We start from the raw sequence: 27,906 nt of genomic DNA on the forward strand, positions 1-27,906 counted from the left end.
GGTCATTTCTTCTTATGTTATGTATTTCTCATATTTATTTTTGTATGTCCATAATTTTCTGTCAGTATGTAGATCAGTATCAGTATAGAGATCTTGCAGTCACATGACCGGAAAGTACACAGCCGCCATCTTGTCGGTCAAAAACACCGCTGAATACTGCTGCACTCGTGTACAGAATGGATCAATTTCAACCGACGGACTACACGGCTCATTTTTCTAATGAACAGATAGCTAGATATATGTCTAAAATAAACGATCTACAGATTAGTGACCCTTATGGCTTACCAGACGGAGTTTTCACGACCGCGTCAGTGGATTTTGAACTGCCAGAGGTGGAATACCCAGACGTGTATAATTACCTCATTAACTTTCCCTCACTGTTCAGTGGTGAAGCACTGCGTGCTTATAAATCTCTGGACAGTTATCTTTACAGAAATTCAGAATTTGTCAGCGACTCAGATGTGGCATCTTGTAAACAAGAAAATAATCCTCACTGGATGGGTAAGTCACTTAAGTATTGAGTATAGCACTGACCAGCCGATTATAGACTAGAATAAGGTAATTCCAGCTGTAATTCCAAATCGTCCGTCTTGTTTACCCGGCGTTGGAGAGGTAGAGGCTTAGTAGTGGAGATTTGAGTGGTTGTTTTCTGAGCTTAGTCAACAGGCCGGCTCTGCAGCCTCGCTTTTGCTTCCGCTCCCGGCGCCGCCTCCTTCGCTTTGCTTCCAATAACAATCCATGGAGACCCCGCAGGTCTCGCTATCTCGTCCGGAATGTTGTGCATGCGATGGAAATCGCTACAAACCGTCATTTTCTGCTGGAAACCAATGTCCAGTAAGTCCATACGGTTGTAGTGGATATTGAAGTCCGGTACAGACGAACAACACGCAAAAATACACACAAAAAACATAAAAAACGTGCACAGGTAGGGAGAGCTTGTAGCCGCAGCCGTTGTAGTAGAATTGTATATAGTAGGTTTTTCCAGAAGAAAAGGTAGAAGCAGAAGTAGAACCAGAAATAGAAGTAGAAGGCGGAAATATGGCGTTTGACCGACAAGATGGCGTCCGTCACAATCTGGATCGGCTGTGACGTCACATGCAAGTGCTCCATTGCCATTGCTACTGTTCACACACGGCTAGCATGGCCGCAGCTTGGTCAAGCCCCTCCCCCTCCCCCCATGGCCCGCCCCCACCCTCTACCCTTCCCCGCCTCCTGCTTCTCATTAGCAAAACGACGCACTGGGAAAAGCGCTGAAATGGGGCTTTCTCCCAGGAGGCTATGTTTACGTGCCGAGGGTTCATTTCGAGAAAGGCTGCGGATATAACATCCGGAAGCCTCCACGAGCCCGTTTAAAGCATCAACAAACCACCATGCCATGGGACCTTTAAATTTATACAGCAGAGCTGTAACACACAAGCGGAATACCCTGATCTGTCCACCAGATGGCGGAAGAGCTACATGAAGCCAGCATCCAGATGTGCTTTCAATGATTTAGAGATTGTGATACAAAAAAATAAATGATGTCCAGATGCATCCTGTTTGGTCCTGCACTAGAGGAAAAACTCTCATCTTGCTAATATGAAAAATATTAAGGGGAGTTTATAAGCGGCTATTAACCAAAAAAACTTCCATTCTATTTCTACAATTATATTAATTCTCTAGATATTAGCCGTTTGACAATATTTGAGAATTCACATCCAGAACCTCAATAACTTAGTAAATTTCAGTTTAGACTTAATGTATTTTGTGGAAAAAGTATAAGACAAACTCCAACAGTTGTTGTGACCTTTTGAAGAACAGGTGTATGGATTCTGTGATCACGTGACACTTCAATTGCACACAGCTAAATCCATTTACATGGAACGGGGTAAATACTTTTTTTTTTTTTGCAACCTATTCATCTTCCTGAAAAACATGCACAAAATTCAGTATTATGGATTTGTGTTGATTTGATGATCTCATTTGAGTCCCTTTCAATGGAGAAGTTTTGGGGGGGGGGGCAGTACTCATGCAAACCAGTGTGCATATTGTACAAATCCTCTATATACACACCATTCACATTGTGATGACATTCCACATCAAACAGTATTCTTATTCTTGCGTCAACTCTCAAAGAGCCGACTCGTATGTAAACAACAAGTCACTTGGAAATATTTGAAGGTCCTGTACAAACTACATGATGTATAGTTTTTCAGGGTTTTATTAGTATTGCTCAATGGCACAATACTATTGTTATTCTTAAGTTTTATTATTATTATTCCTCTGCCAGATTTTTGGACCGTTTCTTCTCCCGCAGCTTTTGAGATAGAGACTCCAAATTGAAACGGTGTGGTATGATCAGGAATGGTGTGCTTGGATACAGCTTTTGGATTGACGCCCCGTTTTCTTGTTCTTGTCATTTTTCTGTCGGTTTTTCCCCCCAGAGACAATGAATGGGACTCATGTTTTGAGTCGTCCTGCTCACTTCATCAGAGACGCACCAAACTTGATGTGATCCCTCAAGCCAACTCCCTCGACACATAGATGCAATCGGTTTTGACCTGCACTCGTCTTTTCCTTTCCTTTTGCTTGTCCCTTTTTTCCTCCTTTCACTTCCATTCATTTTTCACCCATTCAAATGAATGGAGTTCTGCTCAGTTACACTTCACCACACATCCACGAAACTTCATATGGCACTTCAGGCCAACTGACCCCATCACATGATCTCACACAATCCCCCCCCCGCACGCGCACAAACTCCACACTCACAGTGACACACAAAGACACAAATATGCACTCACCCACAATGTTAAAGCTAGACGGTCTTTTGATTTCATAAAATCAGTGAAATTTCGTTCCAGCTGAAATTTGATCATTGTGATATATTTATTTTTGTAATATCTTTAAAAAAAAACCCAGGCTATTCTGTGGCTGGGAAGTTATTTAATTTGAGGGAATTAAAGCAAATAATGTGCATGAAATCACTCGCTTCGTGCAGTCCAGCAGACAGAGGAAGTCCGTGTGCACATGCGCAGGTTTACCTTCTTCTTCTTCTTTTGGGTTTTACGGCAGCTGGCATCCACAGTGTTGCATTACTGCCATCTACAGGTTTACCTTTGACCGTGCACTGACAGTTCCATCATTCTGTCGCTAAACGAACAGCTGATCACACCGAGGTGCTCGCTGAGCGCCGATATTTATTAGTTTGGTCCTGCATTTCCTTTCCTTCGTATATAACATAACGTCTTTTCTTCTCGCTTTCCGTGACTGTAGTTGGCCTTTCACATTTCATTCGCACACTCAGGTCCTCCATTTTTCTCTCCTGTTTCAAATTTGTATCCCACAATGCCTTAAGCGATCGGGGAAAGCCCACCATGTGATGCATGACGTCGTATCTTGAATTGGGTCATGGTGAAGCAGGAAAAAAATAGCGGAGAATTTAGGGCCACGTGGCGATAAATTCATTAATTGTTCTATTTTAAAAAACAAAAAACTTGGGAAGTCTGATTTGAATTCAGTAGCTTTTGGTCCACAAAACAAAAATAATTGAGTGTCGGGAAACTTCTTTTTATGACCTTCGCTTGAAAAATCTGAAAGGCAGTCTAGCTTTAAAGCTTTGCTGCATCTTGCAGGTTACTTCGCATTCTCTTTCGGGAATGCACTTTCGAGTTATTTTGAAAAATAATATTTAATGAAATGAGGGGTGCTGCTCCGAGGGAAGAAGACAACAATATAAAAGACAATGTGAAAGGAATATAATGGAACAGATTTTTTTCAGAGAATAAATTTTAAAAAATGTTTTTGGTAATTTAAAGCTGGAAGTGCGTGATATTTAGGCAAGATGATGTTGGTGGAGTGTTGATGTAGTTTATAGTGTTTATCAGGGAAAGGAGTAGATCTGGAGGATCCTCAGGCATAGTGTGTTTTGGTAAAGTGGGATGTATGGATGCTGTCAGTCCCCGACTCGCTTGCTCACTCGAGTTTGTTGACGTGTCGGGGCTGCTGCTTTATGTGCTGGGGCTCCCTCATGCCTGCGCTACCTTCTGGCTCTCCCCTTTTAGTTTTGCTGTCATAGTTAGTTTTGCCGGAGTCCCTGCTTGTACTCAGCGCAAAATGTATACTGTTCCTATTTATTCAGGTGACACTGGGCATGCCTAACAACCTGTGTTTTCTCTCTCTCCCGCGCCCCCCCAATCTGTCCCTCTGAGTTACATTTCAATCCTGAGATCGAGACACTGACCTTTTCTGCTCCTCGGACCTGCCTGATCCATCCTGATGCCCTATGTCTAGTTAGAGTCTCATCGCATCGCTCCTGTCGAGGACGGACCCATACGGACAGTTGAAAGTCGCACTTGGAAGACGCTCTGGACGCTTACAGTAATGCTTTTATGGCTGAGGACGACAGTTGACTTGCTAACTTTAGGACTGTCATGAACAGTTTTGCACTCAAGTTTCCATCAATGAAGAGTTTATAACATCAACGAAACTGACCATGTTAAAAGTGTTAATACCGTAAAATACCAAATAATAGCCCGGGCGATTATTTGTCTCAATCACGTAAGAGACCCGGCGCGTATTAGAGACTAGGCGGCTATTTGGAACAGGCGATTAATTCCTTCTTCACAAACACCTTCCCCAAAATCTACCTCAAAACGGGGAAAAAAATCATTCTCAGATAGGCCTACTTTTAACCAGTATAACTTACAGTTTGTTTAGAGTTAGATTACAGATAGCACGGTGCCGACTTCGGGGAATTTTGAAGACGCAGAATGCATCTTCGCATGGCACAGTCGGGGTGGATAAAGGATAAATCACACACCTTTTCCTGTTAATGACTAGTTAAGCGCATGCTTTACAAAATAATCAAGAAACCACACCATTGTCTGTGCGCAGCACTGTGATTTAATTACTCTGCAAAGTTATGGTCACTTGCTATCACCCTCACCCATGCAGCCTCCACCCTTTGCGCTTCGCGATGTCTGTCAATCTGAAATTGCATGGAGGGCGCGACGTTGAAGCAACATAATTAGGGTGCGAAGTGTCAAACCAAAGGGTTTTTTCTTATGCTGAAAAATAAGTGACCTGCAGTGGCTACATACTGTCATCTTGCATCACGTTTCTCTCCAAGACGTCTCCCTATTTGGCGGATATGAGCCTATTCCCCGAGTGAGTTGGTACGGTGGCTCGACCCCGTAGAAAACTTAAAGTTCGGATGAAAGTTAGTTGAATAGGTTACTGACTTGTAGGCCTACATGTTGCCTGCCTGACGCGTGCTTCTGCCCAACTTGCACGACAGATTACTTGTTGAAAAGGCCCCTTGGATTAGATTGGCCGCGAGCAGACTGAAATGCATGTTAGAACGCTCTCACCTTTTTTGTAAAGCGTCTTCCAGATCCGAATGGGTAAGGGCAAGTGAAATGGTATAAGGTCTTTAATAAAACTCAGTGTGTGCTTTGACGCATGCATTCGGCAATTTAGGTCGTTTAACAGAAGCAGCAGTCCAACCTTGGAAACCCGCAGTCCTCAATGTCACCACACACGCTGGCTTTCGTTGGGTATACCCAAAGGGGTGGCTAAGACATCTGTCAAAAGTTACGGAGTTGCATTCCTCAAGAAATATTACGGTAGACCAAGATTATAACATTGAAATGGCATGTTTATTATCACGTAACAAAATGTTGTAAACAGTATTATAGAAATAATTTCATTCATTCATTCATTCATTCATTCATTCATATTGTTTCGGTAGAAAACTATGCAATGCAAAATCGTTTAAACACCAGAAAACCAGAAAAGTGCTGGGCCTCAAGATTCTAGATAGAACGTTCGGACGCTTTTTTTTTTTTTTTTTTTAGACCCCGGCGAGTATTCGGAACCGGCCTTTATTTGTCACAACACACGCGTACACCCGGCCGTTAAAGGGAACTCGGCGGTTAATTGGAACTCGGCTATTATTTGGTATTTTACGGTAGTAGTTTTTCCTTGCCACCGTCGCCACAGGCTTGCTCATTGGGGATAGATGAGGGATAAAATTAGCTCATGTTTTAAGTAGTTCAAATTCTGTAAAGCTGCTTTGCGACAATTTTTATTGTTATTCAGTCTAAGATGACTCCAGACAAAGACGAAAGTGAGAATCGACCCAGTCCATGAACTTTTCTTCACAGGTGATTGTGCTCTAAGTGCATCCTCAGAAGTGCTGATGCAAGAAAGCGTGGACTCCTTTGCCTCTGTTTGTGACAACTTCAGATTAACCAGAAGCATGAAGAAGACAGAAGTCCTTTACCAGCCCTCTCCAGCAGATCAGTACGAAGAGCCCAACATCATGGTTAACGGAGAATCCCTGAAAAACACAGAGATTCACATACCTTGGCAGTACCATCAACCGCTAAGCGAACATCGATGATGAAGTCGATCTGAGAATCTCAAAAGCCAGCACTGCCTTTGGGCGCCTGAGAAACTCAGTCTGGGAGAGATGCGGCATCAAGCTAGACACCAAGCTAAGAGTCTACAATGCAGTAGTACTGACATCAGTCCTGTATGCATGTGAAACATGGACCACCTATGCACGCAAACTGAATCGCTTCCACCTCAACTGTCTCCGAAAGCTCCTCAGGATCACCTGGCGGGACAAAATACCTGACACAGAAGTCTTGGGTCGAACAAATTCCATCAGCGTGCACACCATGCTCAAGAAAGCACAACTTCGGTGGGCTGGCCACCTAACACGCATGGATGAGTGTCGTCTGCCCAAGAAACTTTTCTATGGCGAGCTGTTCAGAGGCAAGAGAATGCGTGGTGGACCAAAGAAGCGCTTCAAGGACAGCTTGAAAGTGTCACTCAAAGACATGGGAATAAATCCTGACAACTGGGAGCAGGTTGCTCAACAACGCTCGTCATGGCGCTCTGCAATCCACCAAGGCTGTCTGGCTTATGAAAAGAAAGAAGCCGAGATGCGCAACTGAAGAGACAAGCCAGGAAGAGTAGATCATCCAACTCTTCACAGCCAGCTCACTCCATCTTTATGTGCCTGATCTGCCAAAGGACGTTCCATGCTCGTATTGGTCTCATCAGCCATCAAAGAACCCACCGCACCGCCACATCAACTTATCGGAAAATCATTCACATCGTCTCGCCTGTCACAAATGATGCTCTTGGTCATCGTCACAAACGACGGACGAACAACAGTTGTTAAAAGGGCTATAGAAATCAAATTGACTTGACTCGTTTCACAGAAGATATTAGTCAAGTCAAGTTTGTTTGGATAGCGCTTTTAACAACAGACATTGTCCCAAAGCAGCTTTACAGAATCTGAATGACCCAAGACATGAGCCAATTTTATCCCTAATCTATCCCCAATGAGCAAGCCCTTGGCAAGGAAAAACTCCCCCAGATGACACGAGGAAGAAACCTCGAGAGGAACCAGACCCAAAAGGGAACCACAGGGGTGTAGCTTGGATTTTTCAAAGGTGGGGGGGGGTCACACTGACTGGCAGCCTGAGTACATACCCGCAGGTTTGTAAATGAAAAAATACATTGAATACATTTGAGAAAATAACGCGGTCTTTGCATCATTCTTTCATCTCATGTTGCGAGCTGTTGAGATGTAGGACAATGATTAGGCCAAATCAGCTTTATCCGGCAGTAGATGGATAGCATGGAAGAATACACTATGGCACTATGTTTGCATCGTTCTTTCATCTAAACAGGTATAAACTAGTTATAAACTAGTGCAATTAATCTTACCCTAGTCAACCGATGCAGATCTCTCTATTCTTGTTGTCTTACTGCTCATCGGCCAAAATGTTTCAAAGTAAAAGGCGTCGTGGATGACGAATGGCAAAGATGTCAATGTCGACCGCGCTACCATAGTGTATTCTTCCACGTTTTCTTGATCTTGTGTTCTAGAAACGGCACACTAAAACTTAATTTCGAAGCCACAAAATGCAACTTTGATGGAAAAAAACATGCAATGAATTGCTGATCTCTCTTTACGTTGAAAGAAGGAGGAAAGTTCCGCTTGTTTTGACATGGCGAATTAGTAACACGAGGAAATACTCGTAATTCACAACTAAAAAGACTGCAGCTACACTGACAGCTTGACCATACTTTCTAGTGCGATCGTGTTGTGCATTCGCAGAATTGGGTTTTCGCTCCCAAACCACAGGAAGTCCATACAAGGTTATAGAAACCCTAATGAGGCTGAAATGACAATCTAGTTTTTAAAAAAATGTTAGAAAAATTACAGTGGCCACTTTTCTAATATTCTTATGCGGCTATTGAAAAAAATGTATGGTCCGACAGGGGGGGGGGGGGGGGGGGGTCACGGGCACCCCAGGACCTCCCCCAGCTATGCCCTTGAACCAATCCTCACCTGGACAACAACAGACAACATGACAATAACAGTTTTAACCTGAAGTCAGTTTCGTTGTCATACCTCTTCATTAATGGAAACTCAAGTGCAAAACTGTTCATGAGAACTGCAGTCCCAAAGTTAGCAAGCCAACTGTCATCCTCAGTCACAAAAGCATTACTGTAAGCATCCAGAGCGTCTTCCAAGTGCGACTTTCAACTGTCTGTATGGGGCCGTCCTCGATTGGAGCGATGTGATGAGACTCCGACCAGACACAGGGCATCAGGATCGATGGAAAACTACCTCAGACGACATGAGGCAAAAACCTTGAGAAGAACCAGACTCAAAAGGGAACCTATCCTCGTTTGGGCAACAACAGACAAGATGACTATAACATTAACAGTTTTAACATGGTCAGTTTCGTTGATGTCATAACTCTTCATGGATGGAAACTTGAGCGCATGACAGTCCCAAAGTTAGCAAGTCAGCTGTCGTGCTCAACCATAAAAGCATTACTATAAGCGTCCAGAGCGTCTTCCAAGTGCGACTTTCAACTGTCCGTATGGGGACGTCCTCGACAGGAGCGATGTGATGAGACTCCAACCAGACACAGGGCATCAGGATGGACCTCCAGGCAGCTCCGAGGAGCAGAAAAGGTCAGGATCTCGATCCCAGGATTGACATGTAACTCAGAGGGACAACTCAGGGTGGCACGGTGGTGTAGTGGTGAGCACGGTCGCCTCACAGCAAGAAGGTTCTGGGTTCGAACCCAGCAGCCGGCGAGGGCCTTTCTGTGTGGAGTTTGCATGTTCTCCCCGTATCTGCGTGGGTTTGCTCCGGTTTCCCCAAAGACATGCAGTTAGGTTGATGTGGGGCAGCCTTGGGCTGAAGTGCCCTTGAGCAAGGTACCGAACCCCTGACTGCTCCCCGGGTGCTCTGGTGCGTGGGTGTTCACTGCTTCAGATGGGTTAAATGCAGAGGATGAATTTCACTGTGCATGTGACAAATAAAGGTTTCTTCTTAAATAATAAAAGACTGTGAAGGTCTTTTTTTTTCATAATAATAATAATTAATGTGTGTAAGAGGTACTCAGTTGCATTGAGCTGGATGGAGTGGACATTTACTCTGTGCGTGTGTTAGGGTTATGACTGTGAAAGTGTTTTCAAAATTTCTATTTTCCTGATGTTGCATTTGGTGAACTTTTACTCATATATTACTTTTTTGAAGTTATTTTTATTGGGTCGTGCAAAAACCTCCCGCACCCAACATCACCTCACTTTTGATAAATACATGTATATTATATAAATAAATCATGATTATAAAATAAATTCATTGAAAGATGTGTAAAGTACTTTTATATAACAGTAAATTGCTTAACAATTGTTGTAATAATAATTATAATTGTTAATTAATACATCTCATCTCATTATCTCTAGCTGCTTTATCCTTCTACAGGGTCGCAGGCAAGCTGGAGCCTATCCCAGCTGACTACAGGCGAAAGGCGGGGTACACCCTGGACAAGTCGCCAGGTCATCACAGGGCTGACACATAGACACAGACAACCATTCACACCTATGGTCAATTTAGAGTCACCAGTTAACCTAACCTGCATGTCTTTGGACTGTGGGGGAAACCGGAGCACCCGGAGGAAACCCACGCGGACACGGGGAGAACATGCAAACTCCACACAGAAGGGCCCTCGCCGGCCACGGGGCTCGAACCCAGGACCTTCTTGCTGTGAGGCGACAGCGCTAACCACTACACCACCGTGCCGCCTTTAATTAATACAAATTTAATAAATTTAAATTTGTATTAATTAACAATTATAATTAATTTCACCGGATGTGAAAAGCACATAAAGGTTCGTGAAGCTCCAGCCCACAGCACCACATGACAGTGTCACATTGTAAATTATTATTAAATTTTGTATTAATTAATAATTATTATTACAACAATTGCTAAGCAATTTATTGTTATATAAAAGTACTTTACACATCTTTCAATGAATTTATTTTATAATCATGATTTATTTATTTAATATAAATGTGTTCATCAAAAGTGAGGTGATGTTGGGTGCGGGAGGTTTTTGCACGACCCAATAAAAATAACTTCAAAAAAGTAATATATGAGTAAAAGTTCACCAAATGCAACATCAGGAAAGTAGAAATTTTGAAAACACTTTCACAGTCAGAACCCGAGTGTGTGTCCAGATGTGTATGGACAGATGTGTGTGTGAGTGTGTGCGCGCGCGCGTGTGCACGTGAGTGTCTGTGCGCGTGTAGGGCGGAAGTCGACTCGCGCTCGCGCACACTCAAATCTCATCTGGGACTGCTGAAGTGTAAACAGGCGGCTGAGGCTCAGTTTATTCCAGCTCGCTTCCCAGAAAACCGCTCGGCTCTGCGGTCTTTGTATGACTTTTCTGTGAGGTAAACGCCTGACTGGATTCCCCGGCTGTTTCTGTTTCCTCAGGAAAAAAAAAAACTATTATTATTATTATTTTTTTTAGTTTTAGTTTTTCTTTCCTCCGCCTTCATGAGCGGTTTCTCTTCACTGCAGCGTCATTAAGCACACTGTGCTTTTCACATCCGGTTTTTCCCCTCAGGGAAGGCGTTTTGTGTGATTCCTGAGGTAATTTCTTTCCCGTTGTGTCAGAATGATTCGGCGCGGTTTAACCTAGCTAGCCGGACCGGAATTGCTAGCGACATCCAGCGAACTGAGTCACGTCCAGCGGTTGCTACAACAACCGGAATTCGAAGATTCGAATGGCAGAAAGCGGTGGAGGAGAAGAAAGCCCCAGCTCCAGCCCCGGCTCCAGCTCCAGCTCCACTGGGAGGAGAATGCAAGGAGCAGAAAAAGCGAGCCCCAGCAACGTGAGGAAGAAGAACGGTGGAGAGAGCCCCGGTTCTGTGAGGATGAAGCCGCATCAGTCGCCCTCCATCCGGGCCGCGAGGTCTCACTCCGGCCACTCTTTCCGCAGAGTGACTCTGACCAAGCCGACTTTCTGCCACCACTGCAGCGACTTCATCTGGGGGCTTGTGGGCTACCTGTGTGAAGGTATGATCAGAGATGTTTTTCTCTTTGTGATTTGGATCAAACACAACACATTGAATGCAGTGGCGGCTCCTGAATTTTTTTTTTTTCTTTTCAGGGGGTGCAATTTTCCCCCGTTATGTCTACACGGACCATAAATGTCCACAGGACTGAAGTAGCAAGTCAACTGTTCTACAGAATGTTCTGTAAATAGATTTTGTACTTCAAACGCCATGACCAGCAAGAATTTTACAGACTGTGCAACTTAAGGATAAACAGGAAAGTGCACTTACTGTAACAAAACAGTGTAAATAGTTGGCTAACATAACAATAGCAGTTGAATAAATAGATGAGTGGATCTTAAGATCTTGCAATTACTGGTATTTACCAAGGATATTACCAAAGTGCTAACTCTCAGAGCAAAGTGTGGCAAATATAAAAATGCACATTGAAAACATCAAAAGTGAACGGATTCTGTGACTGTGTGTGTGAGAGTCACGAAGTCAACCAAACCCAGAAAAACACCACGGTGACTGGAACCCTCAGTTTCGTCTTTGCCTCGTAGAGCTAACTCGAACACTCCGCAAAATTTCACGCATTGGGTGAGCCGGTTTAATATGTGCCTGTTCTTGCTCACCTCATCGTTGTGGCGGTGAACTGCTAGCCTGTAGCCCTCATCCAGTTGTGTAGCGATGTTCACTCTCCCAAAAGCCAAAAATTTCAGGCAGCTGCCCATGTGAATCTTTGATGACTCATGTTTTTTTATTTTCTCCGACAAATGATCACGGGCGCAGATAGAGGGTGGGACGGGTGGGATTCGTCCCACCCAGATTTAAATTCACCTCGTTCGGTCCCCCCCACTTATAGGGAGGAAACAACGTCTATGCTGTCTTTCTTTGCATAAGGCAAACCTCACGGAAAAATCAAAAGACTGATTACCATTCGGTTTATTGAGGTGCACAGCAGTACATACATAGTTGCAACAACTCACATAAAACAAAACCAAGACTGATATTCGGTTGGTTGAGCTGCGCAGACTGCACAGGTTGTGAGCTCGAGCTTGGTTGCTATGGTTACCCACAACAAGTTTGACAGGCATATCAGGGACAGCTCCTAGTTCAGGACCCCAACATGGCATGATGAAGGGTGCCAAACCGAAAAGGCAGAAAACGATTGCATCGTTTTTTCAAAAAGCAACGACTGTAAGTAAACTGTGCCTTACTTTATCATATCACCTTGCTATTTTTTGATAGTCTGTTCAAAGTTATGTCGTAGTGAAAGTAAAATCGTACGGAGTAGAGATGCCTTTCTGGTAGCCTCCTTCTTTCGGTGGTAGCCTGTAGATACAGTGCTCAGAAGGCAGTTTTAATGTTCAATCTGGCGTTCCCTGCCATAATTTCAGCAAGCATATTGTTTCATAAGGAAACTTTGCGAAGAGTTGTTGACTGACTGCCGCTCACGCAACACACAGGAATAGTTAGAAAGTCAACACATGTTGACAACACATGTTGGAGGTGGGGTTGGTTTGCTGGCAGCTTTGTCCCCCCCAGTTCAAAAAACGTATCTGCGCCCCTGCAAATGATGCGTGTCCGAAACTCCAGTGACCGTCCAAGCAGTGTTGTCCGTGGAGCCACCTCCAGGGTGGAGAAGTAAGCAGGGGGAGCAGAAAACCGCTGAGGCGTCCTCGCAGCCAGCTCGCCAGGATTTGCGCTGGGACCCTGTTGAAGTAAAACCTCAAGTGTATGATTTTTTTCCCCCCTTGTCGAAATGTGTTTTATGTTTAGGTTTGGTCGAGGGGGGTCCAGCTTGTTTTGTTGCCAATTTACCTCGATTTGATCGCTGACTAAATGGAACTTCTTTTAAGGACCGCACTGAATTGCTTTCCGCATCCATTTCACCTCAGAAACTGAGCGGATCGAACGCAACTTTGCCGCGCTTCGCAGTGACGTAAGCACGTTAGGGCAAGCCCCCCCGGAACCCATAGAGATTGCATTGAAGTGTCAGTCAGGAGAAAAAAAATATATTAACATGGGACTCTATCAGTGAACTCTTGGGCGATTTTCAGCGTGACTGAAATCGCCCCAAAAGGGGCGGTACTCTAGAAGCAAGACTACCCTGATTGGACAATGATACCCAGAGACAGATTAAAATGGCCTCGAGCAGCGCTGGTGAAAGTTTGTTTTAAAAAAAGAAAAAAACCTTTTTAACCCCGCCGACAGTAGTCGGAGGGGTTATTCTTTTCACCTGCGTCAGTCTGTGTGTGTGTGTATCTGTCTGTCTGTCTGTCTGTGTGTCTGCAAGATATCTCAAGAACCAATGGATCGATTTGGACCAAATTTTGTACATGTGTTGCCAATCACCCAGGAAGGAAACCATTAAATTTTGGAGGTCAAAGGTCAAGGTCATGGCAGAACTTCGAAATTTTCGCCCAATGTATTTTAATAGGGAAAAGGCAGGGTTTGCACTCGTTAGAGTGTCCCTGTCTAGTTTTTTTTTCGTTTTGGCAGTGCGTTGCCCAATCGCCCTTATGCACCAGCTGCCCTTGATTGAATGAATGTGTTCAGATTATTTTTTTTCATTAGATTAGATCGAACTTTATTCATCCTTTTGGGAGGGTTCCCTCAGGGAAATTAAAATTCCAGTAGCATCATTACAGGAGAAACAGAGAATAGAAAAAAACCCTTTGTCACATGCACAGTGAAATTCATCCTCTGCGTGCACACACCAGAGCGCCCGGGGAGCAGTCAGGGGTTCGGTACCTTGCTCAAGGGCACCTCAGCCCAAGGCCGCCCCACGTCAACCTAACTGCAAGGGGAAACCCACAGGGAGAACATGCAAACTCCACACAGAAAGGCCCTCGCCGGCCGCTGGGTTTGAACCCGAAACCTTCTTGCTGTGAGGCAACTGTGCTAACCACTACACCACCGTGCCGTGTCATGATTTTTTACATCTCATCTCATCATCTCGAGCCGCTTTATCCTGTTCTACAGGGTCGCAGGCAAGCTAGAGCCTATCCCAGCTGACTACGGGCGAAAGACGGGGTACACCCTGGACAAGTCACCAGGTCATCACAGGGCTGACACATAGACACAGACAACCATTCACACTCACATTCACACCTACGGTCAATTTAGAGTCACCAGTTAACCTAACCTGCATGTCTTTGGAATGTGGGGGAAACCAGAGCACCCGGAGGAAACCCACACAGAAAGGCCCCTGTCAGCCGCTGGGCTTGAAGCCAGAACCTTCTTGTTGTGAGGTGACCGTGCTAACCACTACACCACCGTGCCGTGTAGTGGTTTTTTACATATGCAAATATAAAAAAGAATTAAGATATGGGAAAAAAAAGTCTAGCAGGAGAGGTATTGCACATTGTCCAGTATTGCTTTTTGTCAGGCTAGGCTACTGCTCCTTCCCATCTTCTGTCCTCCTCTGACCCCCCCCCCCGAGAGGAGTTGTACAGTCTGATGGCGTGAGGGACAAAGGAGTTTTTAAGTCTGTTCGTCCTGCACTTGGGAAGGAGCATTCTGTCACTGAACAGGCTCCTCTGGTTGCTGATGACGGTGTGTAGAGGGTGACTGGCATCGTCCATGATGTTCAATAGTTTGTCCATAGTCCTCTTCTCTGCCACCGTCACCAGAGAGTCCAGCTTCATGCCGGCCCGCCTGATCAGTTTCTCCAGCCTGGATGTGTCCTAATGCTGTTGCACAAACAAGTATTTGCGCACATGTTAGCTGGTGCACGGATCTGTATCTCATGCAAACGCACACATGGTCAGACGAGAAGGTGAGAAACAGAAGCACTCAACTCTGCAGGGCAGGAAATAAATATATTTAACAAGAGTGCACAAGAGAGAACCCGACTAAACTGTCAAGTAAAGAAGGAAACAGTTTTTGTTTTTTTTTTTCTTTCTATCTCTTTTGATTCTCTGTCTCAATTTGTCTGGTGTCCTTTTGTCCGTGTCCATATCTGTCTGGCTGTCTTGTGGTGTCCAGACAGACACGGCATCCAGAATAGATTCAGGAGAACTCCTTTGAGGATCTTGAGCAGTATATGACCCAGCTGGACTGGGCTTCAGCTTGTGCAGATGACACAGTTTCTGATACGACCTTTGACATGAGCCACAGTGACCTGGAAGCTCACATTCAGGAAATAGAAGAGCGAGCTTTGAAAGAACACCGGAAAATCATAGTCAAAGACATACACAATGCCATTGATCGTCTGCCGTCTCTGTGTCTGCTTTCTTTTGAATACAAACTAACGAAGTACGTTTGACTTGAGTAGTGTACTTTACTTGAGTATTTTTTTGGAAACTTATGATTTTAACTTCACTACATTTGAAAGGCAGATATCGTACTTTTCACTGCACTACATTTCTGTCAAAGTCCTCGTTACTACGAAGCAGCTTGGAAACTGGATGCGTTTTTCTTTTCCTTTCTAAAACGTGATAGTTTTTTTTTTTCCCTCCCCAGGTGACACAAGAGTCATATACAGTCTATGGACGTGACAAAATCAAGTTCAGTCGTTTCTCAGCAGCGTTATTTAACACGATCAGTTGATGGCAGAATGGAAGGAGGCGGTTCTTATGGAGAATGCACACGCATTCATGGCCCATGAACCCACGTTTCAGTTTTCTCAAAGGATTAAAGATTCGTTTCATTTTAAATATTTGCTTTATTTGCCTAAAACGAACCACGTCACAGCCTACAAAAACTCGACGTAAAGGTTTTATTCCAAGAGAAAGCTTGCAACGAAGTTGTCTGTGCGTTTAGAGCTAGTGATAACGTTGCAATAGCTATGCAGTCTGGTTCATCAAATGACTTTCAATGGATTTGCCCGCCAAGTTGCCGTAGCCTTGACCACGGCTAACGTTAACACAGTTAACTTGGACACTATTAGTTTGCATGTAAAAACGGAGTTACGCTAACATGAATAGCGTTAACTTCTCTGAAGTGCTTTCAGAAATGTTTTAGCATAATCTTGTCAAATAAACAATGGAGAAATCTTTCTTTTCTAGTAGCATTAGCTATCCAATATGATTTCGAGTTTGACAAGAGTTTGCTAGCATGTCAGGTGGTGTTTCACTGACTAGCTAGCGCAACGTTAAACCACCATGACTGTACAGCACGCGTTCATTTTGTCAAACCAGTAGGTTGCTTCAGAGGCATTCAGTTTTGTAAGCGTTGTGGCAATAATACAACAATGCACTGACAGAAAATGTACTTTTGATACTTAAGTATTAAAGCAAGTACTTTAACTTAAGTAAAAATTTGACTGTACAACTTTCACTTGTATCGGAGTAACATTTGACCAGCGGGATCTAGAGCTGTGCAATATATCGTATTTTTATCGCGATATCGATATTGGTGTCAAACGATATCAAAATTCATAATATCGATATGAAACGATTTTTTGTCATTTGTCGAAAGGGACGTGCACAATATTTCTACAATGGCAATAAAACAACAATAACATTGACGTGACAGTAAGGTAAAACGAACCCTTCTGTCCCCTAAGGCACACCGTAGCCTTGCATACGTCATCCATTCTACTCCCGCGATATCTCCGCAACAGTAAAAAATCAATTCTTCTGTTTTCATACGTGTCGGGTGATTTGATATATTGATTTCTTAATATGTTGTTTGATTTGCTTGCTAATAGTTATAATAATACAATTAACATATTTACGTCATATTTTTGGATGTGGGACTGGGTAATGTAAAAATGGCATCTACGGAAGAAAACAAGCACAACAATATTAGCACATATCCAGCTTGCTAGCTGTGTTAGATGTGTTAAACCGTGTGGATTTAAGTGGAATAATTGCGAGTCGTCCTGTGGTCAAGGCAGCGTTTTAAGGTAAGGCAATTTGGTTATTAATGTTGCCTGCCGCGGCATGTTTACTTGGGTTCATTTGATTTTGACTTGTGCATCTGCAGCTAGCATCATGCTTTGAAGTAGGTTCTGCTAAGGACGGGTTTATTGCGCGATGTAGACGGACTCAGATGTAATTACATTGTTTTTAAAATTCCGTGCGCTTAAAACGGTGTCCCCCTGCTAATCATGTAGCCCTAATCATGTGTTGCTTTTACTTTTCGAGTGAAATATCTCTGCAAATGGTATTTCAATGCTGACATGCCAAAAAGATAGCGGAGTCCACATTTGGAAGATGAAGGAAGAGAAGCCTGATGCTTGAAAATAGATCGCTTAATCCACAACGCATATCTGTATTTGAGACATAACCTGCAACTAGTGGGGATGTTTTGGAATGACTGTGCGTAGGGTGTTTTTGGCCACAGAACACTAACCCACAGTAGTAGGAGGACTACTGGGTTCGTGGATTTTGTCTGTTGACTGAGCGACGCATGGTGTTTGCCTTGTGCCATTACACGTAGCATCTAGCCGCAGTGCCACCTACACTTTCAGGGAATGTTTACATGCCGCTGAGCTATTTTCATGTATGTTAATTCTTAAGGACTTGTCTCTATATTGTGCGTGTTCACACACGGACTGGCCATCGGGAGTAGCGGGAGTTTTCCCGGTGGTTCAGTGTGGGCCGGCGGAGAAAAAAACAAAACAGTTGCGCGCTGGCCTTTAATATGATAAGCAATGTTAACAGTTTCTTTAAGAAACTGTTAACATTGTTTATTACAGTTGCGCGCTGGCCTTTAATATGATAAGCAATGTTAACAGTTTCTTAAAGAAACTGTTAACATTGCTTATCATATTAAAGGCCAGCGCGCAACTTTTTTTTTTTTTTTTTTTTCTCCGCCGGCCCACAAACTCCCGCTACTCCCAATGGCCGGTCCGTGTGTGTGCGTGTTTTAATGTTGGTGTCTTAACAACACACAAGCTTACGTTGTAGTGTGTGTGTGTGTGTGTGTGTGTGAGAGAGAGAGATTTTATCCTTGGCTGGCTACGAGCCAGTGTGGACGTTATGCAGTAATCACTGGTAATACCAGCGCTGGCTCCATCCTCTGTGATCGGAAATGTTGAGTGAGGAGAACGTGAGCCTTGTGCAGGCTATAGGACCTATGCAAAGTACGCGCTTGCACAGTAAATAGTTTAAGTAAAAGGCGTTTCAGGGTACAACGGGAAGGGTTGACAGGTAGCCTATGAGGCCTGTACTATAAAAATGTGGCCCGGTGCCTCAGGTGTTGATGATCAGGGCTTTAAAAAAAGGTGTATAAATATCGTTTTAAAAATCGCGATATCGATATTTACTGAAAAAATCGTGATATTGATTTTTTCCAATATCGAGCAGCCCTAGCGGGATCTGTACTTTGACTTGTCTACTTTGTCCACCTCTGTGTACAGAATGTGTATTGAATTGCTGTCTCTGGGAAAGGAGCAAGATTGGTTGATTACGCTCGATTTCAGGAGTTCTTAATTGGCCGAAGATGTCCAGCTTCCTATTTTGAAGTGTGGACTGCGTTGATGGAGCTCAAAACAGAATACATGTGCATCAATAAGAATGGGGATGAGAATGTTGTGAAGATGCAAGGAGTAGATGTAAAGAAAGTTGGTGAATTCAAGTACCTGGGGTCAACTGTGCAGGAAAATGGGGGCTGCGATAGGAAAGTCCCAGCAAAAGTGAAAGGTAAGATGTATAAGACAGTAGCGAGACCAGCTGTGCTGTATGGATTGGAGACCGTACCCTTAATGAAGAGACAGGAGGTGGTGGAGTTGAGGATGTTAAGGTTTGCGATGGGAGTGATAAGGTTGGACAGGATAAGGAACGAGCGCATGAGAGGGACAGGACATGTGGAGAGCTTGGGAATTCAGCTAAAAGAGATGAGACTGAGATGGTATGGGCACATCCTGAGAAGAGATGCAGAGCATGTCGAGGATGGAGCTGCCAGGCACACGAAAACAAGGAAGGCCAAAGAAGATACATGGATGTGGTAAGAGAGAACATGAAAGTGGCAGAGAAGGATGAGGAAGACGGGGAGCAATGGAAACGAAAGATCTGCTGTGGTGACCCCTAATCGGGAGCAGCCAAAAGAAGAAGATGGAGCTGAGAGAGAAAGAGTGGAGGGTTAGCGGTCGCTCGTTATTGTCATCATCCCGTTGCCAGCAAGGGTCGTCATTGGTGTCTCTCAGGTATGTAAACGTGGCCGAGCCCATCCCTCTCCAACGGACAGTTTAGAGTAGCCAGTTAGCCCAAGTGCATGTCTTTGGGCTGTTGAGGAAACTCACACAGATGCGGGGAGAACATGCAAACTTGACACAAAGACCCCCGTTGGCCACTGGTCTTTGGCAACAGCACTAAGGCGAAAATCAGGCAGCAGATTGGCCGTGTTTGTGTGTACATCCGTGCTCAGCCACCCGCTTGTGCTTATTTGCTCAAGTCCCATTCCATATCTCTCAGTCTGGAGAAAATCACCACACCACAATCGGATAGACGTCGTAACCCGTAATCGAATGCCTCTTGAAAGACAGAAAGAAAATAGATTTTTGCAGAAATGCTGTGAGGTCTATCGATGGAACAACCAGGAGCTTTTTAAAGTGCAGAAAGCACTCGGCTCTGTCAAAGGTTAATGCGTTCCAGGAAAACAGCAAAGGCTCCTGGTTTGCCTGGAGAATTTTCCGCAGCATCAGAGCAGCTTTTGGTATTCGGAGTTCATGCAGAAATACGTTTCTGATTTACAACTTGTTGAACGCTTGCGATATCCGCTCAGAGGAGAATCTCAGGATTTGATAGCACGCCTGTATTTATTTAAAAAATATATATACAATACTGTTGCGCTTTTTTAAATTTTTATTTTTTGCCCCCCCCCGTTCAATGATACTTTATCTGCACTGGACGGTTTATTTATAAAAAAAAAAAAAAAAACATTCACACTGAATGAGAGAAAAGCTGAAGTATGAAATTTTCACATCATATCTGCTGCTTCCAGTCAGTTTGAAGCTGTTTATTATTTTTTACTTGAAGGAAAAATATCACGATATCCACCAAACACATTCTAGGACATAACATCTCATGGATATTGTATCGTCAAATCGCCCGCCTCCAACTATGGTTTTGTGGGTGTGGCTTTGGAACCTTGGGAAGATCTGTAATTGTTTGGCGTTTGTGTTTCAAAACAGCCGAGTTCCACCAAAATCCCAGACGGCCTCTTTAATCTCGAGTTATTCAACCATCAGGACTCGGCCTCGCTTGATTACATGAACATGGTTTTCAATTAGCAGTGATAAGAGCTGGAAATATTTGCGTGAAAGCAGCTGCATGCTTTCAGGTTGAGGCTGAGTAATTTTGAAAACATTTCAGCTTTTAGATTGCATTAACATGATGTTGCTCATCGTGACAAATAGAGAACTGCGGTCAGTATTTTAAAGTACTTCAGCATGAGCAGTCTTATCTCTTTCTCACGGCAACACCCTGAATGCTTCAGACAAGCACCTTTTATTACTTGATCCGCCACATATTTGAAAGGGCGTCGATAGAACGACCTGCAAGACTGTTTCAGAAAAGCGAGCAGAGCAGTTCCACTCTCTGTTCGGTGCAGAATATTTTTCACTCCTCCATTTATTCATTATGACAAGGCAGGACATGCTGAGTGCATCGTGATGACAGCATGTGATCACGATTTCCTTTTTTCCATCGCCATCACCCGTGATTCTCTCAGAATCCTCATCAGATGAGAGTTTTTTTTTTTTTTTTTGTGTCACGACACAGAGAAAGGCAAATCCTCTGCCTCCCAAGTGCTTACGAGTGTTCTTCGACTGGTTCCTCCTGTTAGGAGATGAAACAGACAAAAAAAATGCACTTATGTTTGAAGTTGGGCAGCTCTCCAATGGTCACAGAGTTACGGTGTGGCTAACGGGAATATTTCCTCGAGAGACGCTGAATGATCACCGGGAAGCAGTCATTGGGGCTTGTGAAGTGGGCGGGACCCCAGCTCGTGATTGACGGCAGCGGAGTTGCCAGGCAGAGCCGTTTCACAAGTCATGATCGACTCTTCGAGGTTGACATGGCAACAGATGGGAATGGGAGATGGAGGAGCCTCTTCTGTAGACAAGGACTATGAGGAATTTCTGATGAGATGAGGAAATGTAAACGCACACATGCACGCAGGGCTTGTTACGGAATGATGCAGCGAATGGATACTTTAACTCGGTTGTTTGTTGGAAATGTGGCTTGCAGGCAAACATTTGAGACAAAACAACAATCAAATATAATATGTAGTATATGGACAAGCACAATTAAAAAAAAAACGCAGAGAAGGGGGGGGGTTATGAGTCATTACAGAGCATGGAAAAGTATTGTACCTTTTAATGTTTGTTTTTCTTGCCTGAAGGTCGATCGTTTTAAAATCAGTTTTTGTGTCTTGTTTGTTTTTTTTTCGGTTCAACCGTCTCACTCCTCGCCTGCAGGGTGTAATTCTTTAAATTCAATACTCTTGCATGGTGTTTATGCTTATAAATAAATAATTTAAAACCAGCCATGTTTTATTTCTCTCATTCATCCAACACAGCAGCAGTGCAATAAAGGACATTAAAGCAGCTTTTCCGTGTTTTTTTTTTTTTTTTTTTTTTAATTATTTTGGTCGGGAACACTTTCTCCTTTCACATGACATATCACTCGTCTTTGACTTTTGTGAAGGCAAGTTTGAAAAATCACAAACCATCCCTGTACATCTCATCAGAACAGTATCTCTGATTCAGAACCTTTCTTTCTTTCTTTCTTGTTTAACTTTCAGATTTATATTATTTACAGGCTGGATTATAGGATTACATTATCTTCTATGGCAGCACGGTGGTGTAGTGGTTAGCGCTGTCGCCTCACAGCAAGAAGGTCCTGGGTTCGAGCCCCGTGGCCGGCGAGGGCCTTTCTGTGCGGAGTTTGCATGTTCTCCCCGTGTCTGCGTGGGTTTCTTCCGGGTGCTCCGGTTTCCCCCACAGTCCAAAGACATGCAGGTTAGGTTAACTGGTGACTCTAAATTGAGCGTAGGTGTGAATGTGAGTGTGAATGGTTGTCTGTGTCTATGTGTCAGCCCTGTGATGACCTGGCGACTTGTCTAGGGTGTACGCCGCCTTTCGCCCGTAGTCAGCTGGGATAGGCTCCAGCTTGCCTGCGACCCTGTAGAAGGATAAAGCGGCTAGAGATAATGAGATGAGATGAGATTATCTTCTATTGAACTGGATGCTTCGTTCTGATGAAATATTCAGAGCATCAGCAGCTTCTGCAAGAAGGTTAGAGAAGCAGACTTGGGTCCGAAGGGTTGCCGGTTCGATTCCAGAGACTGGCAAGAAAAAACGCAAGGGGAGTTGAGTGAATGAATAGCACTTTCCCTTCCTCTGAATCATAATTGAAGTGCCCTTGAGTAAGGCACCCAACAGTCAACTGCTCCCCGGGTGCTGTAGCATAGCTGCCCACTGCTCTGGGGTTGTGTGTGTGTTTTTTCACTACTTCTTCAGATGGGTTAAATGCAGAGGAAGAATTTTACTGTGCTTGTGTCCAGATGACAAATAAAGGCTTCTTCTGATTTTCCTGATGATTATTGACACTCGTTCATTATCGTAGCCTGATCAGAATGGAAACGTCAGTGGTCACCGTATATGCATCATATCCTGAGATTGAACAAATCGCGTCATCTGTTTCTTTTCCTGTGACACATGTTCCTATGATATTGCGTGCTTTTACCGTAAGGAACCAAGTGCATGACATATTGGAAAGAGAGATGCTGATGAGTCGACCACTGACCATCTTCATCTTGAGTCGATGTTTATTGTCAGAGGAGAGTCCTCCAGGATGAGCAGTTAGCTGAAGATACTCGATGGTCATTTGTGATTGTGTGCTTTTAGCTGTTGTGGAACCTACAAATGTTGCCATGGTGATCAACATATAACCATTATGGGCTCCTCCCAGAGAAGCAAACCAAAGGATGTTTGAGAGTGTGTGTGTGTGTGTGTGTGTGTGTGTGTGTGTGTGTGTGTGTGTGTGTGTGTGTGTGTATGTTTTAATTTTTTTTATAATTTTTTTTTTCCTCTTTACCTTAGTCCAGAATTTACCAAATTTCTGCCACTACAGAGCCAATTGTATATCGACCAGCTGTATGTGTGGAGTGCATTCTGGAAAATCCACACACTCCATCTGCAGCTGAGGAAAAAGATAACGTGTTGCTGAGAATTCTTGTTTGGATGATTGGATGGATTTGGTTTCCATAGAGATGAACGTGCTTGATGGAATCATCTTCATGAGCCCAGTGAGATGCTCTTGATATATATATATATATATATATATATATATATATATATATATATATATATATATATATAATAGGAATATACAAAATCTAGATATGGTGTGTGTTTTTGTCCTGCATGTCGGGGAAAAGTTCTCATGGCCCTTCTGTTAGTGAGAACAGCTCAAGCCAGCAAGCCCACTTCCTGTCTCTGAGGAGGATACAAAACCTGAGACTGCGTCAGCGGACGAGCATGCGTGTGTGTGTGTGTGTGATCATGCTGTGTGGGTGGTTAGTAGTGTCTTCCTGGCCCTGCCAAGTGGCTGAAAAGTTTACTTGCCGTAATGTTGCTTTTTCCCCCAAATGCAGTCATGTCAGCGTCTCACTGAGACCTTGTTTTTGGCTTTGCATCCTGACCACAAACCCAATTGTGAAAGTGAACCTGAATCACTTTTCTCCAGAAAACATGACGTACGTTTACACCGAAATGTGTGTGTGTGTGTGTGTGTGTGTGTATAGTATGTGAAGTGGCAAATGTGAAAATCACAGTGTCAATTAAAAAAAAAAGGGGGGGAGAACATCAACAATTAACACACAGGTCAGGAAATAATGTGTGGAAAGATTCACTGATTCAAGCACCAGTCTTGGTAATTTTTATTATTTTTTCACCCCCCCCCCCCCCCCCCCCCCCCAAATTTGCGCACACATGATTTTCCACTTGTTCAGTGTTTGAAAAAACATTTGGTTTTACCCACTAAGTGATGATGTTTATCAAACGCAGAATCTGTTCTAAAAATATTAACCTCAACCCAGTTCAGTTATTTGACTCGAGACTCGCTGATGCCATAACCAAAATAAAACTTGGCTGGAACGTGACCGAGGCAGCCATCTTGGATCTGTCCAAGAATCCTCACTGCCTTCAACGTTTGAAGGTTGAGTTGTACCGTCAAGCTTCGCGATGCAATGATAATATCATGAAGATACAATCTCATTGGGTTCCCCTCGCAAAATCATATTTCTTTCTAAATCCACACTTGAGTGTGCGAACAGTAAATCTGCATTGCGTCGGCCCACGTCCCGCCGACCTGTCCGAGAGGATTTTCCGAAATTAAACAGAGCATCTTTTGTTGTAGACCGACACCTGATGTTGGAATTTAAGTAATAGTGCTGCTGAGAGACATGAAGGCTACAGAAGTTTATTCAGAAGCATCATAAAGATCAACATGGGTGAAGCTCAGAAGAACAAAGGTGTTTTTTTTTTTTTTTTTTAAATAGTCATTTCTGACCCACACGAGAGCAACTACAGAGGGCACTTCCTGTATTTCATACATCAGCCCTTGTTTTCACACTGGAGTGTGACTCGTGCTGTGTGTGTGTGTGTGTGTGTGTGTGTGTGTGTGTGTGTGTGTGTGTGTGTGTCCTGCTAATGGTTAACACAGTGGTACTATGTGTATGGAGATGTGAAAACTAGCTAACTCTCTCACACGTCTTTCTCTGCAGTGTGTAACTTCATGTCTCATGAGAAGTGTTTGAAGCATGTGCGGACCGTGTGTTCCTGCATGGCGCCCACCCTGGTGCGGGTGAGTGAGAACCTGCTAAAACTATCTCACACTCTCTCTCTCTCTCTCTCTCTCTCACTCTCACACACACACACACACACACACACAACACACCGGTCAGGTGATTAATTTATTCTTATCCTTGGAAATGAAACTTTTCACAATGAGGAAGCAGTGCAAGTCTTCCCTCGTGATATAGTTTCATTAACAAGGTGAGAATTCTGTGTCAAAATCATGCTTGCCATTTTCACATGGCTCTCACACCGGAGACTCCTTCCATAAATGCTGAGTGAACAGCAAACTCATGATTGGAAATGTATAAGAATGAGCGAATTAAGAAAAAAAATAAAATCGGGGATTTTCCTTCTTGTCAGAGCTGCTTTGATGGAAAATTAATCAATGCTTTCTGACCAATCAGAATCGAGTATTTGGCCATCATGGCAAGACAAATGCAGAAAATCCGTTGCGAATTTTTTAAGACAATTAAACATTCTGATGGAATCTGGGAGATATTTCGAGGAGTGTATTGTGACATGGTATGATTTCAGGATATGATGAGTTAGCGCTGAATTTTTCTTTCTCAAAAGGAGGCGTGGCCGAAAGTTGAAAAAGCAAATTGTATGTAAGAGGTGAATCAGATGAAAATTTAATTTTTTTTGAAAAACCCATATATCAATATAATGGATAGAATTTTCTGTAGAAACAGTGTTACTGAGCCAGACTTAGACATGCACAATCTTTAAGCTGGTAAATATTCAGCGTGCAGGTGTATACACACAGCGTTTTGCTGTTTATCCGATTCAGTAATTCATAAAGCTGCAGTTCTGTGTTTTAAAAAAACAAAACATGAAAACAAGGAGGCGTTAAATTGGCAGGCTGGCTTCGCTTCGCTTCTCTCGCCCACACACGCAGCCCTTTTAATGATTAGCCATCCATCCTGAGAGCTTCGGGATTCTCTCTCTCACCTAATTACAGCCGGGACCTGCAGAGTGATGCAACCACCATACTGAGACTGTGGCCTCTTCCACTTATGTTCATAAGGTTTCGTAATGTTCAGCTGCTCATTAAAATTCTGGTTAGTGACACACACCTTTATATTTCCATGAGAATCTCAACAAAAGCATCTTACTCTTCAACACAAGTTGAACTCTCGCACCCTTGATCATCTTTTTTGTATCGGGACAACTCGCTCGTAATAAGATAAGCGCCGAATGAAATTGGTTCACTCTGAATAAGTTAGCCCGTTGAAGCGTTCCTGCTCACAAAACAAATGAATGCGAAGTCCAGTTACTCGGACTGGAATAAAAATAGAAACTTTGTGCCTCAACTCCAGTGCCAGCTTTAGGTTCTACATCTCCTGTTGCTGTTTTTGCAGCTCTTCTGCTTTGAAAGAACCAGGTCCTTCTGAGCAGGAAACAAGGTCACTTCCTGTCGCCTACTGTAGGAAGTCCAGCAGGAGCCAGACAGGAAGTGGTCAAAGATGGATTTGTAGCCTGTGTGTTCACTGTCAGCATTGCTAAATTGTGTCACTCGCCTTTGCGGCGAGCATTGCTTCCTGTTTGGTTGAAGCGTTTTCTTGATCAACACCAAACGCTCGGACCAGGGCATCCGACTCTTAGGACGGCCTTAGTCTCTGTATCTCTTGTCACATCAACAGCTCTAAATCTTGCTTGCTCACTTGCAGGAGTGTTTGTTACCTGGATATTTTCCACGTTGTGCGTTTTTTAAAAAGGCAGTTTGTCTGAATCAGTCACCGATTCATAACAGCCAGGCAGCGTGTCTGTAAATAAGTTCACACCTTGTGATCTGCTTCGCTTCTCACATGGCACTTATAAGAAAAATCACAGCCCAAGGTCATAGAAGCTTCCAAGCTGTTTGTCGTGGTACGGTCGCTGTTTGTGTGTTAAATCTTAGTAAGACCTTGGTCCAGAGGCAGAACTGAGGTCATCTGCTCCAGCAGAGGCTTTCGAATGACGCTGATAACTAGAGCTTGAGTCATTGAAGGAGTGAACAGAGTTTCTTATCTGTATTTCAAGCACTCCAGAATTGTCATGTTCAGCAATGACTGACTATCCACACGCTGTGACATGTTTGGATATACATTCGCTCTTTCTGTATTCATGACTTGATATGTTAAAGGGGAAATTTTTTTTATTCGCAAAATTCTATTTATCTCATTTTATTAAATATAGGAATGCATTTCTGACCGCTATTTCGTCACTGCTCGAGCACGTTATGAGTGTTTGAAATACGCTCTGGAATATATCAGTCCGTATGTCAAAGCAACACCCGTAAACGAGATTAGTTGAGACCTGTGCGAGACATCATAGGACGAAAGTAAAGCGTACAGCGGAAATCAAAGTGGCCAACATCTGACAACGTTGTCAAAAGACGCGTGTGCCCTCTTTGGAATGATGATGTAATCAAGCTGGAAGTTTTCCCTGTGTCTGAAATCGCTCCCTGCTCACAATATAGGGCACTATGTAGTGTGGACGCCATTTTGTAGCGCTGTCCGAAACCTTGGTGAGGATTATGTAGGAAACGCGCTCGGTATAATATGCATTTATCACAAAAACACGCACGTGTATTTATTATTTTGAAAACACACCAGCTGACTGATTTGGCACATTTTAATTGTGCGACAGTAATGACGTAAATACCAGCGCGCCGGAATTGTCCTTATCTTGCCGTCTTTCCAGCTCTTCTCTACTCCACGTTGGTTCGAAGTCGTATGGAATAATCTCCATCACTGATGAAGCTGGCAAATCTCAAAATTAATCTAAATTGGAATGATATGGCG

At 43.6% G+C, this 27,906-nt stretch overlaps 1 protein-coding gene across 1 annotated transcript in view; it reads left to right on the forward strand.

The window, feature by feature from the left end:
* Positions 1–10,663: 10,663 nt before the first annotated feature.
* Positions 10,664–27,906, forward strand: part of LOC132868291 (diacylglycerol kinase theta) — a 42,194-nt gene continuing 24,951 nt past the window's right edge. The window contains exons 1-2 of the mRNA XM_060901154.1: positions 10,664–11,383; positions 25,048–25,127. Of these exons, the coding sequence (XP_060757137.1) occupies positions 11,092–11,383; positions 25,048–25,127 (372 nt within the window). The 5' untranslated portion in view covers positions 10,664–11,091. The remainder of the gene's footprint in view (positions 11,384–25,047; positions 25,128–27,906) is intronic.

Source organism: Neoarius graeffei, chromosome 20, assembly GCF_027579695.1.
Source record: "Neoarius graeffei isolate fNeoGra1 chromosome 20, fNeoGra1.pri, whole genome shotgun sequence".
Lineage (NCBI taxonomy): Eukaryota > Metazoa > Chordata > Actinopteri > Siluriformes > Ariidae > Neoarius > Neoarius graeffei.